Source organism: Atractosteus spatula, chromosome 28, assembly GCF_055471065.1.
Source record: "Atractosteus spatula isolate fAtrSpa1 chromosome 28, fAtrSpa1.hap1, whole genome shotgun sequence".
Taxonomy (NCBI): Eukaryota; Metazoa; Chordata; class Actinopteri; order Semionotiformes; family Lepisosteidae; genus Atractosteus; species Atractosteus spatula.
Window position 1 is genome coordinate 4,461,344 of NC_142733.1, and position 17,181 is coordinate 4,478,524.

Here is a 17,181-nt window from a genome sequence, read left to right on the forward strand (position 1 = left end):
GTAAGGACATCCAACAGTCCACAGGACAGGAAGGGATTATCCCACTTCAGGTATTGAAAGCAGTTAATTTCTTAACCCATAATCAATTAACTAAAAACATAGCCGGAATCTTGAAATCTCGAAAGACATGCTTGTTGTGTACCAAGACTTGCACACATTATCACTCTGAAGTAAGAGAGACAAAATCGAGCACATTGAACAGTTTTGTGGCTTTTATTTTGTTATTTGCAGTCAGACACACAGGAGCTGAGGAGAGGCAAGGAGGAGAGGAGAGATTTTGCATGGAAAATGACTTTCCAGTGTCCCGGGGTTTTACAGAGGAGATGTTGTCGTCTTGGAAGCGTGGCAGAGTGTTACAACAGGGGTGTTTCTACTGACAACAGCACTCATGCTTCCTTCAGAGCCGTACAAATCAATCTTTTCAGCCTTGGATTAGTCCTTTCACATCTTCTGAAGCGTGCGAAAAAGACAATTTTACCAGGCTCAGTGTGGGTTATTTTCTCGTTTTTGCGGTTGGCATAGCGCAGCTATCTCTGGGCTGGGATTTTTTTTCCCTGTTTCATTGAGGGTTTGTCCACGATGAATCGGGTTTCTCGGTCGTCCTGGTCTCTGCCGGGACCCCAGGACGGCTGCAGCAAAGCCAGTCGCGGTGTAGCCAGCGCATAGCAGCATCGTCAAGAGGCTGGGGGATTTCAGTCAGGCAGCTAGCAGGGCGCCCGGGTCGGGCCCAGTGGCGCTCCCGGAGGCACTGCTGAGTGGCCCCTCAGTTAGCGCTGATGATTTTGCTGATCCACGGCTGGTACGTGGAGATGCGGGTGTAGACGTGGGGGAACCCTCTCAGATTGCAGGGGTTCGTACTGAAGGACACGATCCCATAAGCCTTGCCGCCACACACTAGGGGGCTCCCCGAATCTCCCTGGGTTGAGAAAGAGAGATTTGTGGGATTATTAGGGCTTGTCTGAGCAGTTGCCAGTGCTGCAGGGCCATGTGCAAAGTGATGGCTAACAGGTGCTGCTGTTGCACAGGACGCTGAATTGTAACGGGGGTGTGGTTACCCAGGGCGGCACGGGGGCTGCCTCACAGCACCCTGGTGCTGTCTGCGTGGAGTTTGCATGTTCTCCCCGTGTTCGTGTGGGTGTCCTCCGGGGTGCTCCACTTTCCTCCCACAGTACAAAAGCCATACTGGTATGTTAAGTGGATACTGGTAAAATTGGCCGTAATATTAGTGTGCCTGTGCCTGTGTCAGTGTCAGTGTCAGTGTATGCTCTGGGCTGGTGTCCCATCCAGGGTGCACCTGCCTTGTGCCCATGGGTTGCTGGGACAGGCTGAAGCTCCCCACTGACCTTGTACCCTGTAAGGGATAAAGCATCTAGAAAACAGATGGATGGACACCCCCCCATGAAGAGCCTTCTCATTAGCTTTAAGGCCAATGAGCTTAGTCTGGAAGAAGAGGTTAGAAATGGGTGCATGGCGGGGTTACCCTGTGTGTCTGAGCACGTACCACGCAGGGCCCCCTCCTCGGCTGGGTGCAGATCATGTTGTCGGTGATGCCCCCCCTCCAGTCCCTGTCGCACTGCTTCCTGCCGACGACCGTGACGTTGACTTCCTGCAGCTCGCTGAGGTGGTTCTCCCCGTCGGCATCCACGCTCCCCCAGCCGCTCACCAGGCAATGCGCGTGCTCCCTCGGGTCCTCCTCCCCCTCCTGCGCCAGGGCGAGGGGCTGCACGAACGGGTTCAGGGTGGCGTTGGTCTGCAGCTGTGGGAGCAGAGAGGAGAGACCCGTGGTGGCATGGGTTCGGCTCAGCTCGGCTCGGCTCGGCTCGGCACGTCACGGCGTGTCAGGGTGTGCTCTGCTGCTTCGCTTCTTATATCCTGACTTCGGGACGCTCTGAGAAAACCGGAGGGGTTTTGGATTTCTAAACACGACGGCCACCTGCTCTCTCCCAGAAACCCCCATGGTTACGTTTCTGCACCCTGTCACCCTGTTTCACAAAAATATCTCTGTACGCATTTTAGCAAGATATTACACTCTGATGAGTTAAAAACCTTCTTCGGCGGGTGATTGACCTTCGTCAGTCAGTAAGAGCAAGGGGGTGTTGGGGCTGGATTTGCACAATGAAGGAGTCCCTCCAGGCCCTCGCACTGGCTGCGGTCCTCACCTTTCCCCTGTCCCGGCTCTGGAACTGGGGTTCAGCCCAGGGAACAGGGATTTCTCCTTTAGTCGGGGCCCACAGTCCCTTCCAGCACTCCTTCGCCGTCGAGTAGCGATTCCAACTGCATTTGCGTTACTTCCTCAAGTCAAAGTGTTTCCCAGGGATTCCAGCCCTTGTTTTCCGGCGAGCCGAGCCCTGGAGGTGCCGAGCTCTTCCGGAGGCCGGGGGCGTGCTGAGTGAGGCTCACCTTCAGTAACATGATGTCGTTTTCCAGGTTGTCCTCCGAGTAATCTTCATGAGGGAACTGCTTCTGGACATCGAGCACCTGTCTGGAGGACTCCTGTTTCTTCAGTGCATGGGCGCCCAGCAGCACGTAGAGTTTTCTGCAAGACACACACACACAAACACAATGGAGGATCCCCGTTACAAACAGTTTTCTCTCTCGGATCAAAGGGGTTTGATGTATTCTGCAGTGTTTTTCAGTTTTTTCTCGGATTTCCCAGACCGGGTCACGTCAGTGATTTTTTTTTTCCCCACCAGGCGGCTGGAGCAGCGGATCTGTGGAAAGGAAAGACCCGCTGTGGCTCGGCACAGCTCGGCACAACTCGGCTCGGCTCGGCTCGGCTCGGCACGGCTCTGCTTGGCAAGGCTCGGCTCGGCTCGGCTCGGCTCAGCTCAGCTCGTCTCTGCTTGGCACGGCTCGGCTCGGCTCGGCTCGGCTCGGCTCGGCTCGGCTTTGCACGGCTCGGCTCGGCTGCTACACGGGGGTTACCTCCCAGCGCAGTGGGCCGCGGTCACGACGAAGTCCTCTCTGATCAGGAAGCCTCCGCAGCCGGCCACCTTGTCTCTCTGGATCACCAGGTACGCCATGTAGGGTCTGCTGTGCGGCTGGGCCTCGTGGCCCCCGATGATCCGGCCTCTGAAGAGCCCTGCGAGTTCGTGGGACACAGGTGAGAACTGCCCCCCTCTTTGTTAGAATCACCCACCCAGCAGGCTGCCAGCTGACACGGGCCGGGTTAGCGCAGGGGGAGAGCAGGCTACCCAAACTGCCACCCCTGCAGTTCCCTCCATTGCCATACTCCCTATACGAGCCCAGTAAGCGAAGGCTCATTAAGGCGACACTATATCCCCATTAAAATCCATTCAAAAGTCTCTGATTCGTTCCAGGTGCTCCCAACCGGACATAAACCAGTTGAGTCCACTTACGGACTCTTGCAATGTAACTGGAAACAAACCAGTTGGGTTTTTCTGGTGAATTTGAAAAATGTGGCACCATAAGCAGCTTAGTATAAGTTACAAAAAGCAGAGTAGAGCAACATGTCTTTTTCGCTCAAGCTGTTTAAATGTGTTATGAAAGAGTTATGTGGTGACATAAAATTTGTATGATCTGTACTGCACATGAGCACTAGAAGGGACACCAACTCATCAATGTATTACTAAACAGAAATAGTTTATTGTGTGTGGTGGTAAATCTTGCACAAAGACAGAATAAAACCCCCAACTGTAAAAGTAAGGTAGAGCATCAAACGATCTAGTGATCTCAACACTGTGCATTCATAGTGTGCATAACCAAAATAAAACATGCACTGTACACAAGGATAAAACCCACAAATAAATAGTCTTTTTACCAATATTGTTTTTATTTTTTTTTACTTTGTTATTTTTGTTATGGTGGTTGTGATAACGGCAGCCAAGAGGAGTGAAAAGTAAAACTGGCACAAAGAGCTACGCGCTTGGAGCTCAAATTAGTTCACTCGGCGAACAAAAATAGTTTTGTATATGTGTCACTCGTCCTAGCGAGTGCTCGTAAATAAAGTGCTCGTTTAGCAAGGAATGAGGGTGCTTGAATGCACGCGCCTTGAATGATGTAGCGATCTCGCTAATTCTCTTTAGAATTTAACAGTGAAACCTGAGCCAGAGGGCACAGGTGGGAACTGTGTGGGAGTGCATTTCAAATCGAGGACAGGAGGCACTTCTTTACACAAAGGGTTGCGGGAGTGTGGAACAAGCTCCCCACCTATGCTGCTGAAGGTGATACCCTGGCTTCTTCCAGGAAATGGCTGAAAGAGATCAGTTAACTGCCAGCTACCAAGTGGACTAGATGGGCCAAGTGGCCTTTTCTCAGGTATAACTGTCCGTATGTTCTAATGATCAATTAACTAATGAAGGAGGGGGATATAGCAAAGTTCTATCACAGAGTGCATTGACATAGCCGACCATCTGGATCTAACAGATCCCCCTCCTGGTGCTGTGGCCAGTTACAAAGACAGAAACCTTTAAAGTGGTATTTAATCCCCACTGAGCAGTTAAGTGCACTCTTTCTCCTACTCTTTCTCTGTGTCAGGCTACACAGTACTCTCCCCTGTGACCTACATCGTGCTGTGGAAACACAGAGCCATTAAAACAGTACAGTTTCACAAAAACAGCATCTGTATCTCCAACGGTGCCAGCAGCAGAGATGTCCTAGTGAGCCCACATTGAAGCAACATGAAATCCGCATGTACACTGCCCAAGACATACTTACGCTGAGTCGTATATTTCCCTCCACATTCCTTTAGAATAATGTAAACGCGAGCTGCCAGGGATCTTAAGGTTTTGCAGAATAAACTAATGATTTTGACCTGTCCCACAAAAGCAAACTCATTCCTGCTTGAGCAGAAGAGATCAGTATTCTTATTTTCCTTCCAGAAGCTCTTGTCACTACGTTATTGTAAGATGTTTTTTTAAAAGAGATTTTGCTTCCTATAACCAGACAGGGCAGTGGAACCCACAGGCCTCTGGACTGGAATTCACAGCCTCAGCAGTTAATCACTGCTGCCTTAACTAAGAGCATCGACAAAGAGCTATGTGGAAGTGCATTGAGGCACGTCTTTGCACAAAAGGTTGTGGGAGCGTGGAACAGCATTGTGGTTGAGGCTGATACCCTGGTATCTTCCGCAACACGGCCGAATGAGATCTCTGGATCCATTGAAGATGAACTACCAAACGGGCTGAATGTCGTTTCGTAACCTTTGCGATAGCCCTTAACCCCACAGAAGAGCGACAAGAATAACTAGAGGTTCCCTCAAGGTGCCTGTGCACGCGTGTGCCCCCCCATCGACAGGCGGCGCCGGCCCCAGAACCGCGCAGCGGGACCGGGTCCGATGCCCGGGCCGGCGGGAGGGGGCGGGGGGGTGGAGGTTGAGTTTACCTGCGCTGGAGAGTGATGAGAGCAGCGAGAGAGCGGCGGCGAGGCGCTGCAGGAAGCCCATGATCTCGCTGGGGTGTCAGAGAGGGACTGTGGCTCCGTCAGGCTGCCAGCGGTTCTTAAAAAGGGGAGGCCCTGTTCTCGCCGCAGGGAGTGAGGGGAAAAAAAAAGTGGCCAAAACGAATTAGCGTTTCGATGCAAGATTGAGCCCGCTTTTTCTCTCTCTCTCCCTCACACACACACACATACACACACACACACGCTGGTGCCCTCCCCCTAGTGGAAACAGTAATAGTGAGATACCTTTTGCAATTAACGCAAATTACAAACCAGTGCTAGAGTGCATTTCCTGATGAGCTGTTATCAATGTCAATGAATAACAGTCTAGTAACCAGCTGCTCATGTCTGAAATACAAGTGTATAAACGTGCAGGAAAGGGCACAATGCTGTACCTGTCCAGTATGTTACAACCATTCCTCACTTTATTACATTATATCACTTATTTTGGTTTATATTGGCAATACAAAGTTATTAGAATCCTGAGCAGCTGTTAATAAAGTCTGTATGACACAACTCTAAAAGAGATTTTTTAAGTACCAGACTAGGTTTTCTTAGTTATAGGTTCTTATCCAAAAAGCCCTGTCCAGAGCTCCATGTGGAGTGCATTTCTTTCTCATTAATTGTAATCACTGTGTTTGCACTTCAGTCAAATATTGTAATAATGATCGAGTGCAGGAACGTTATCTGATACCGGCAGCACAAATATTTGAGTTCAGTGAGGCCAAATTTCCCCCTGGCCTTTACCCATCATGGCCTCCTAATAACCCCCATCTCTGAACTGGCTTCATCACTCTGCTCTCCTCCCCACTGAGAGCTGGTGTTTGGGGAGAGTACTGGTGCATCATCCAGGTGGGGCTGCACACTGGTGGGGGTGGAGGGGATCCCCATGACCTGTAAAGCGCTTTGAGTGGAGTGTCCAGAAAAGCGCTATATAAGTGTAAACAATTATAATTATTATTATTATCCTCAACAGCTAACCGCAGTGCCTCAGACTCAATACACACCTGCACTCTGCACTCTCTGCATGGTCTACCATTTTGTTTTCTCACTGCTACATATTTATTGCCCCACAGCATAGTTATTGTCCCTGTTGTTATTATTTATTATGTTGGTCATGTGCTGTCTACGTTGGGTGGTGTTGTCTGCTGTGCTGTGTAACTCCTCTACTCAGCTCTTAATTGCACACTGAAAAGTAGATGAAAGCAACATTTCAGCTGTTTGGCCTTCTTCAGGAATGGACATCTTCAGGCTGGGGGTGAGATGAAGGCTCAACGGTGTTTTTTCTTTTCATTCGTCAGCGTGGAATTAACCCTTTACTTGTTCCTGTGCAGCCAACACACACTGACACAGCTCCCCACACAGTACCTGTAAGCCCAATTCTAGACACTGTCCATCTTCCATTGTCATGATGTTCACTAATTAAAGTAGGAATATTTTGGAGAAATTATACTTAATTCAAAACTCTAAATGTATTGAATGCAAACTCTTGCCTTAGAAGATTTCTAATTCATTGAAGGCATTTTAAACTTCTAAGAGTATGATGTTTTCATGTGGGTAAAGATATTGCAATATTATTGGCAGAGAGCTGTGTATTTTGGTTGTTTTCATTACAAAAAAAATCTGCAAGCAAAAGTCAACACGTTGGGCATCTTCAGAATGAACAGTGAAACACGAACCCTAATGCCACTGAGAACAGGAACCATTTCTTTACACAAAGGGTGGTGGGGGACGGGAACAAGCAGCCCAGCCATATTGTTAAAGTCGGTACCCTGTGAAACACCTGGATGAAATCGCCCGGTCGATCAGCTACTAACTACCGAGCGAGCTAGCTGAGCCGCCCCTTTGTAATCATTCCTACTCCCTCAAAAAGAAGAAAAAAACGTTAATTTTGGAAATCAAACACCAAGAGCGGAAGAGTACAGTATTTCATGTAGAGCCACTTCTCCTTTTCGTGAACCACAGCTGACCCTGTGAAGCAGTGAACCGGTGCATCAGTTAGCATAAATCAGCCCTTATTCTAAACTGTAAGGCACTGGAATTGTGGTTTTAAGCGAGGGGGGCAGAGTGAGACACCCTGCAAGAATTTCTGACTTTGAAAACGCTGTTTTACAGGGACCGCTTCTGTCTACCAGACGGGCCCCAAGGAAACATTTGAAGAAACAGGACTCCATAAAGGAAAGCGCGTTGAGTTATTTATTTTCAATTACGTAGCGAGCAGTGCCTGTTCCCTTGCGGTCTGCTGGGGCTTCAGAGGGAGAGATGAAGTCGAGTCTCTTTCGGCGGGACAGAGGGATAAAAAAAACCAACGCGTTGCGTATCGGATAACAGACAGCAAGAAGACGGCTTCGAAATTATTTTTATTGCCTTCCAGATGACACACGCGCAAAAAAAAGCTTTGCATGATTCCACGATTAAAACTAAATCTGTTTTTTTGTTTTTTTTTTGCGTCTAAGTCTTTGGGACGTGTCTGTGCTCAGTCCTCGGTTGTGCTCCACGGTTTTGAACCGAGGAGGAGAGAGCGACTGATACCCCCTTTTTATTCCAAAACGGTCCGTTAACCACCTCACTGCAGCGAGAAGGATGCGAGTCTCGTTATTGCTTTAATTAATTAATTAATTAATTAATTAATTAATTAATTAATTGCTTACACTTAGAGCTTTTCTGGACACTCCACTCAAAGCGCTTTACAGGTCATGGGGATCCCCTCCACTGGTGGACCAGTGTGCAGCCCCACCTGGATGATGCGATGGCAGCCATAGTGCGCCGCATCATCATCTTAACTCGTCTTAACAGCACAAACGAGTCAGCGCAGTGCCGATTGGGTTCACACGCGGTCTGAAAATGTACCGAACGTTTTCTTCCTTCAAAAGGATGATGTTACGAGGTGGGTAAAGTGTGTGGGGAAAGCGAGGCAGAAAATAATGTAGTTTTGTTCTCCTTTACATTAAACTCGCACACTCAAAGCTCCTTGTATTAGTTGTTTTCCCAGATAACAAATGTTTGACTTCCATGACACAGAAGTGCAGAGTTTGATTTTTTCTTTCTCTCCCAAAGCATAAACATTTAACCCAGCAGGTTTGATTAGGTAAAAGACTAATCTGCTCATTTACGCATTTGAAACAGTTCCTAGTACTAGACGTGGTTTCCACAAAAGAAAAGACAGCCTATCTTCTCAAGAGCTGAAAGGGTTAAAGATGATTTCTGATTTAAAAAGAAATCATGAGGTGGCAGGTATCACTTCAGATGTTTTTTTTTCCAACCACTAAATTGTGGTTACTTCATGTTTACTCTGTGAAGCTCTTCTATCGTTTCACAACTAGTGCCAGAGTACAGCAGCTTTTTCACACGTGGTTAGTTCTGCATACTGGAATTAAGCTGCAAAAAAAGCTAGTTTTGTTTTTTTACTGATTTGAGAGATTAACACCAGAAATGCATTCAGAACTGCCTCGAGGGTGAGCTCAGTCTTATGCAACTTATTATGTATTAAAAAGATGTGTTCTCCCACATGATGACCGAGATTGTTTCAACAATCATTGTGAAAAAAGTCTAATGACTAATTATGGTCTTTTAGCACCTCTGACTCTGTGTTGCCCCTAGTCGCCCACGGTCCTGTGGATGTTTGTAGATTTCTAGAAAGTCTCTCTCCTGTCCTTAGTAAAACAAACCTCATGTTTCACTCCCCCCCACACTGCAAGGTGAAAGCAGTTATGCCTTTTTAAACTCATCTTTTGCTTGTCTTCTGTTGCTGTGATGTGCGGCTGCCTCTTAGTTTCGGACTCCAGAGACACAGAGGGGTTGTACGCGCTGACAGCAGATAATGAGAGTTGGCACTTCTTTACACAAAGGATTGTGGGAGTGGGGAACAAGCAGCCCATCCATGTGGTTGAAGACAGCCTTCTCTCATTCCTCAAGAAATGGCCAGTTGAGACCCTCACATGAGTTAGGTGCTAGAAAACAATCAAGACAGATGGACTGAAAGAGTTGCTGGGCTGATATCCTTTGTAACTTTTCTTTCTAGTCCCTTTCCTTACATTCTTATATTATCCTTGTATTATTATTATCTTTATATTCTTACTCTTATCATTATTCTCATGCCCTTATGTTAGACTGTTTGCAAGGCTCATAAGAAGGGTTTTGTTGCAGGCTGTTTCTTATAAGAGATAAGATAAGATCACTTTATTGGCCCTATACAATTTCTTGTATTAGGAATTCGTCTTTTCGCACACCCCAGCTTGCTCTCCATGAGACACACGGGCACACAGATAGGGAGAGAGAAGCTTGGGCCTTGACTTTTAATAGCTTATAAGGCAGGATCTGTGGTTGTGTTTCACCGGAAAAGAAGATCTATAATTGTGAAAAGCTTGACAATGCCGGAGTTAAAGGGAGCACACAAGAGAGTCTGGTTCTACTGAAGTGAGCCACTGAAATGAGAGTAATAACTGGGGCTCAGCACCACGTCGTTTGCACACCTGCCTGTGGGAGGTCAGGTCATTTTGAATTTGCCTGTTAAAAATACAGGGTCCCCAGGGGCTCCCCAATTTTAATCTGCAGGTCCGCATCCTGTTTTAACTCAGGAGGTCCTTACAGATGTGTCGCACATAGAAGCCTGCTTGTTCTGCACAATGCACAACCCTCATCCTTTAACCTCTTGTGCAGAGCAAGCTGGCGTAAAAATACCCAGCTCCACCATCGTACAAGAGTATGAAACTGACCTTTTAAAAAGAAAAAAAAAACATCAATTAGGTAACACAATATTTCTCTTGGCACAGGGGCCGCAGCAAATAAACTGGACTGCAGCACAGGCAGGGCTATTAAAAAAGATCTAGAGTCTAGACGAAAGTATGTCCCTTTCATACCTGAACCACAAACCTTCTCTTTTTTTATGACTAAAATACAAAGCGACAGTGGTTGAGAAAATGAATAGAGAGTGAAACCCTCAATGAGCAGAGAGGGAAGCTGTAATGAGAATTGCAGGAGTGGGTTTAAGAGGCAGGGAGGGCAGTGATGGTCCCAGCAGAAGATCGCTTCACCATCAGACTGTCAGGTTTATGGGGGTGGGGTTGGGGTTGGGGCTGGGGGGGAAGTTGTTTTTTGTCTGTTGGACAGTTTGGGAAGAGCTAGAGAAAGCAGCAGTCACAGGTCCGTTAATCTTGGAATTCCACGTGTCCAATCCTGTAATGTTGATATTTTCGCTAGCGGCGATTTTATTTTTCTGCAGGAAGCTGCATCCCAACCATCTTTTCAACCACATCTGACCCGTTTCACTTCCCAGATCTCTCCGGCAGACGTCTCGGCCATGGCCCCGGCCCAGCAAGTGCCGGTGATGTCCAGCTGTGTCTGTCCGGGCCGCGCAGATGTGTGCTCTAACATGCACGCGCGCCTGTAGGCCAAGCGCAAGCTGCGTCTGAAGGCCGTTAGCGGGTCCCCTGCGGTAGGACAGTGTGTTTTGATCAGACAGTCAGGAAGGACACACGCGTGATCGCTGCATGGAGTCCTGGCAAACTCCGCTGCCGAGCATGAGCACACAGGGCCAGATCCCAGGCCCAGTAAACAAGTTCTGGAAGGGGTCTGTGCTCCAAAGAAGAGTCTTGTGGAAGGTGAGATGCTATGAGAGTGATAGAATGAGGGTCCTTGTTGTCGGAGGAAAGCAAGAGCCAGTGTTGCTCACTGAGGGTTTGGTATCGTGTGAAACACAGGCTTCAGGAGGAAAGACAGCCTGTAAGTGCTGTCCTTTCTCCCTGAACATAGAACCCCTTGATAGGGTCCAAGCCATTACTTTTACTTGAGGCTAGACCTTTGCCTTTATGAGGCCAGCAATGCATAGCATTTAGTGGTAGAGTCACACATACTCAAGCAATTACCAGTTGTTTTCATGGGTTTTGGTTTGACAAAGTATTTCTTCCACAGGCAATTTATTTGCCAAAGACGCGTAGCATAGCTTTGAAATAATAGTGGGCCCCTCCAGCATCTTGCAGTGCACGATCCTCACACACACCAGGCAGCTGTGCTATTTACCAGACTGCCAGAGCCATCACGCTGCTTGTGCAGTCTTCATGCTTGTCTCCCGGGCTTTTGGCTGTTTCACTATTGATCGATCTGCCGTCCCTGCGCACGTTCTTTAATCTGACTCAGGAGCGAGCCGTAAATCGTGGGCTGGGATGAGTTATTTATGCTCTGTGCCAAGAAGGCACGCCCTCTTGGTTCTCTTTGTAGAACTGACGTTCTCTGCCTTGCCTTTGTTTTTTTTTTTAAAAAAGAATAATTGCCCTGTCACTGGAGTGTGTTTCTTTGAAGCAGACTCATAACCCAGGGTTCAAAATAACACAGGGTTGTCTTGCTGTGTCCTTGAACAAATTGCTTCTCTCAAGGTCTTTTTGGCAAAATGAATGGTTATATAAGTCACTTTGGACAAAAGTATCATCTAAATCGGTAATTATTCTGTAAGTACAGTGTGTGAGATCTCAGTTTTGTATTGTTCTGTTACGACTAATGAAACACCCACCCCAGCTGGCACCCCTGTAAAGATTAGCTGTGAATTGATCCAGAACTGTGAAAAAAATGGTGCAAAAAAAATTTACACTTTGGATCTATAGGTATATATCCCAGTTGCATAGCTCTCTTAGTGAACCCGATGCCGTGCACAGGGATGAGCTGTCAGAAAAACAGAAGATCGGGTGTTAAATTAGAAGTGACAGCAATTGATTACAGGAAATAAGGCTTTTTAATAAAGCACGCGTGCACCACAACACGGTCTTTTTATAGTGGCATTGTGGGGGTGGAGGAGCGAAATCTGGTATGGGATTTTTGATAGGGCCTATGTAAAGGCAAGAGGGGTTCATACAGTACATTGGGTATATTTGTGGCTTCTGTTTTAAGCATCTGGGGCCACAAACCATATGGTGGCCATTCACTTTTAATGTGGGATATGCATTTAAATGTATTCAAGTGTGCTTTAGAGCAGAAGAAAGGAGAAGAGGTTATGAATGAAATGCCACCATATGGCTAATTAAGGCTCATTTAGCATGACTGGACGCCAGTGGTCATAACGAGCCTTTTCATCTTCAGCGACGATGCCCCGAAAAGACACGTCTTTGGAGGAAAGAGAGTGAGAAGCCAGCTGTTGTGATGGATTAGGACTCACCGGCCTGGATATTTTGAAAGCTGTTGTTACCCCTGTGAAGCAGGGGAAGGGGGAGGCCGTGCCAGAGAGATCAAACGAAAGGTAGCGGCTAAGTTGGATACCTGTCCCGTTCAGTAAAAACTGCAGAGCGTTTCTCGTTCTCCAAGACACTGGACAGTTTAAGGGCAAGCCTGTGTCTTCCAAGCCGGCTTAACTCCGAAAGAAGAGAACAGACAAACATCTGATGTTTTTCAAGTGTAAATGCAGATCATCTAAAATACCTGCAGCACATCTCGCAAGCGTTTTTTTTGCTCATCCTTGATTGGGAAATTGTGTGCACAAGCTATCCCATTTTCCAATGTGTCAGCTGGAGGAGAGACAGTAGCGCCAAGTACAATGACCTTTCCAATTACTAAACTTAATATTTGCTTCTGGAATTGTTTACAGGGGTCCTGCTAAACCTTACCAGCCTGGATTTCTGCCGTTATGAACAGTCTTTTATCAGTAATGTAAAGAGCTGTCAAGTGGATTAGAAACCTATCTATTTTTTCTCTGGTGACAGATGTACTGTGTAAACAGTATGACAAGGAAAATTTGTCTCTTGTAAACGTCAAACAACAGGTCTCTGCTTGGGTTGTGTTGATGGATCTTCCATGAATACAAGGGCCTGTCTGGTCTGAAGATTTTTTACCAGTGGTTTGCATTAACATTCTGAAAATTCACATGCAAAAGATTCATCATGCATCCTACATCAGAAAACCACCTGAACCCAGACTCATCCCTCAAAAGTATTCCCTAAGAGAAGCTTGGAAGCCAGGAATAAAATGCTTCTTTTTCTTATTGTAGACATCTGAGGTTCCCAGAGTTTTTCAAAACCTCCTGGAAACATGAATCTGGGACCCTTGGAGATAACCCCCAAGTCTCTGTTTCAGTATGATTGCAGGCAGTGTGTGGAAAAGTATAGCAAGCTGTCTATTCAAGGGGAGCTTGAAGGGTTTCAGACTCATGTGACTCTCCAACCATTTGGAAAGGAACACAGGAAGACAGGAGAGATGATTAATTGATTGAAGGATCTTATCCAGTTGTTTCTTGAAAGAAGTCTGAGTAGCATAGCTGAGTAGGAAACAGAGTATACTGTACCTGCCTGTGCATGTGCTTCAGTGTTTGTTTGGACCCTAAAAGTCATTGTCACTGAATTGAACAAAACAAGCAATGAACTTTAGACCAAAAACAAAACTTTAGAACAAAGGTAAATAATAATCCTTATTAAAATCAGCCTAGTTAACATTCAACATAAGGCCACGTCTTCGCTCTGGTCTTTGCATTTTTTTAGTTTTGCACGTTTTGTTCAAAGGGAGTGGGGAACAGGATTGCAGCCTAATATGATCTATTTTTGCCTGAAAGTGTTAGGTGTGTGGCATTAATCTGAAATCCAGATGCTGTCCTGTTTGCTCCAGAGAGGGATGTGGTGCTGCGTAGCTGAGGATCCATTTCCACAGGCTTTGAGAGCGATGAAGTCAGACATGCCAATAGCCTGATGTGGAAAAGCCCTCAAAGACCTCAAGTATGAAAAGTACAGACTGGAATGGGGTGGTGGCAGGGTGTAGTGTCCAGTAGGTGGCGGTGTGCGCACTGTGGAAGTTAAAGACAAAAAGATCTAATTGGTTAAACCAGAGGTCTTATCCCCCCTGTCCCATCCCTGCTCAGTGTCCACTGCTTCTTCTCTCATTGCACTGGCCACTTTTGTAGATCGTCCCACCTGCCAGTGGGCGTGAGATGCCGAAACTGCCGAAGATGCCGAAAGAATGGTTAACCTCGCTCCCTCCCGGAGGTGTCGGCCATTGTCATTGACCGTGACTGGAATTCTGTGGGATCTTTGCAGGAGCTGGGCTGAAAATGTGCCACAGTAAAGGAGTAAAGGAAACCTGGGGATCAGATAGGTTCTTCTTTTCTGGATTCTGTACAGGCAACTTCCTGGGAGTCTGTGTGCTTGCTTGCTGTTACTCTCCAAAGAGTGGGCAGCCATGCAGTCGGAAAAGTTTTTTCCGTATAAGACAGGAAAACTGGATACTACCTTAAACAAAGCATTAAATAAAGTCTGTCACCGTTTTCTATTTCAAGAATTATTACTTTAATAGTTCTGGACAAATGACAAATGAAAGACACGTTATAACAGTGCAGGCAGAGAGAGTGTGATTTTCACAGTTCAGTATACGCAAGTGATCCATTCTTACTAACTGCATTCGTTCTAACTCATGGCTGTTTGTTTTTTTCGCTGCTTTGAAATCAGCAGTCAGCAGTAATATTCTGATCGCGTGAAAGATGGTGTTTGTCTGGGCTGTGGCTTGTCGATGCCTCACTCTGCAGGATGCTTCTGCAGAAACACAAAACTAAAAATACGCCGTGAGATGATAGTACTGTAACGAACACCAAACAGATGTACCTGAGTCTTTTGGAGATCTGTAACAAGAAAACAAAATTTCCACTCCATATCTGACTTGTGATACCAGGGTAAGATGTGATAAACAGCAAATGTGTACTATCACCATCAGTTTTGATTTTAATGTAGGTAAAAAGCCTATTAGGTAATATATCTTACTGGTGGGGGACACAGTCTAGTGATCTTGACGTTGTATTTCTCCCAGGATCTCTGTCTTTGGCCTGGGAGATCCTTGGTTAGTCAGCGCTGGGTGATGGAGGCAGTCAGGAGAACAGAGTAGAAAAGGCTTCTGAGGAAGAGAAGAGCCCCCTCTTTCATGATGCTAAGCGACCCAAGATGAAAAATGGACGCAGATCTCCAATAACTTCATGTAATAAAAGTGAAAAATGATACCTAATCCACAATCGAGACCAGAGCCCCGAGCAATGGTGCCGTCATAACAGGCAGTTAATTTGACTCCGTATAGGGAACAAGGAGTCGGTGCTGGTGCCTGGATTGAGTCTAAGAGCTCCCAGCCTGGACAGGACCCCAGCTGGCTGTTAGAGGAGACACGCTCGACTGCTGATTGACAGTATTCGCTCTTCAGAAGAATGCACTCTCCCGACTTCTTTCCTCAGCGGTCTGCTTTCTTTGGATTGCCTTTTATCTGTCAAGAGAATTGGGGTTTTGGCCAATCGGGGGTGTCTGATTTGTTCTGTAGGTTGTGGCGGGATTCAGTTCAGGTCATTCTGGTTTGCCATGATGGGAACCGCTGGGTTCGTAAAGGCTCCGAGCCCCTGCGCGGCGTAAGAGCCTGTCTGACCCCCTTCTCTCTCCTATCTGATCCCCATCTTTCTCCTGTCTGTCCCCCTTCTCTCTCCTATCTGACCCCCATCTTTCTGCTGTCTGACCCCCTTCTCTCTCCTATCTGATCCCCATCTTTCTGCTGTCTGACCCCCATCTTTCTGCTGTCTGACCCCCATCTTTCTGCTGTCTGACCCCCTTCTCTCTCCTGTCTGACCCCCATCTCTCTCCTGTCTGACCCCCTTCTCTCTCCTATCTGATCCCCATCTTTCTCCTCTCTGATCCCCTTCTCTCTCCTGTCTGACCCCCTATTTGCCATTCCACTTATTTATGCAACGTATGCAAACAAACTGCTTCATCGTCACTTTGTGTTACTGGTTATATTCGGTACTAGTTTTTTTTTCTGCTGTTTTTTGGTTGCAAGAGAGTCACACTCTTGTAACTCTTGTAACTTTGCTGGCTGACCCACCATCAACAACCTCGTGTCAGGAAATGAGGTGAACATTTAAACAAATCTGTGACGCCTTATTTACAGATCGTCAGCTTGAATTGCACCCGTGTAGGCAGCAACAATAAAGGGCACAGGCTCTGCTTATTACAGAAGGGAAGCTTGTAGTTTATGCTAAGTTAGTAAAATACAGACTTCTGAAGGTACACTAAAAAAGAAGACTCCACTGTTCTTCTTTCTTTTGAGAACACATTCAGCAGCTAGGCAGCACAGTGGTGCAGTGGTTAGCATTGCTGTCTTGTAGCTCTGGGGCCCTGGGTTCAACTCCTGGGGAGCTGTCTGTGTGGAGTTTGCATGTTCTCCCTGCTTTAGCGTGGGCTTCCTCCATATGCTCTGGTTTCCTCCCAGAGTGCAAAGACATGCTGGTAGTTAATTGGCTTCTAGGAAAATTGGCCCTGGTGTGAGTGTGTGTACCCTGTGATGGATTGGCGTCACACCCAAGGTGTACCCCCTCCTCTTGCTTGCTGGGTTAGGCTCCAGCTCCCCAGTGACCCAGAACCGGAACAAACTGCTTGAAAATGGATGTCAGCCTCTGAGAAATGGACACCCGCCTTCTTCGGGATCCCGAAATCGCCTGGATACCTTCCCTGTTCTTTCTAGATTTTGCTCTTAAAACAACGGGGTGACGTTCTGTCTGTCCAGCCCACCCACCCTGTACCAGGAACCCAGAGAGGCCCCCCAGACAGACTGAGCTAACAAGGAGGAAGCCGAGAGTCACTTCTTTTATAAGCTTGTTTTTAAAAAAAAATGCCCGGCCTTCAGCTTGTAAAAGCTGTTATATAGGCCCAGTACAGCTCCGCTGTGAGAATGGAGAAGGTGTTATTCTTGGTTAAGATTTCCGCGTATCCCTGTTTTAGTCTGGTACTATTCGGTTAGAATTGTATTATCCAACCATGATTCATGCATTATGTTTTCTGCATTTAAAGACCT

General features: G+C 46.9%; 1 protein-coding gene across 1 annotated transcript; it reads right to left on the bottom strand.

Moving 5' to 3' along the window:
- Positions 1-212: 212 nt before the first annotated feature.
- LOC148813794 (mast cell protease 1A) lies at positions 213-5,407 on the bottom strand. The gene is made up of 5 exons (XM_088907803.1): positions 5,344-5,407; positions 2,926-3,082; positions 2,401-2,536; positions 1,502-1,756; positions 213-916 (listed from the first exon to the last, which is right to left on the bottom strand). The coding sequence occupies exons 1-5, from the start codon at positions 5,402-5,404 to the stop codon at positions 764-766; spliced, it is 762 nt and encodes a 253-aa protein (XP_088763929.1). The 5' UTR covers positions 5,405-5,407; the 3' UTR covers positions 213-763.
- Between the last annotated feature and the right edge of the window lie 11,774 nt (positions 5,408-17,181).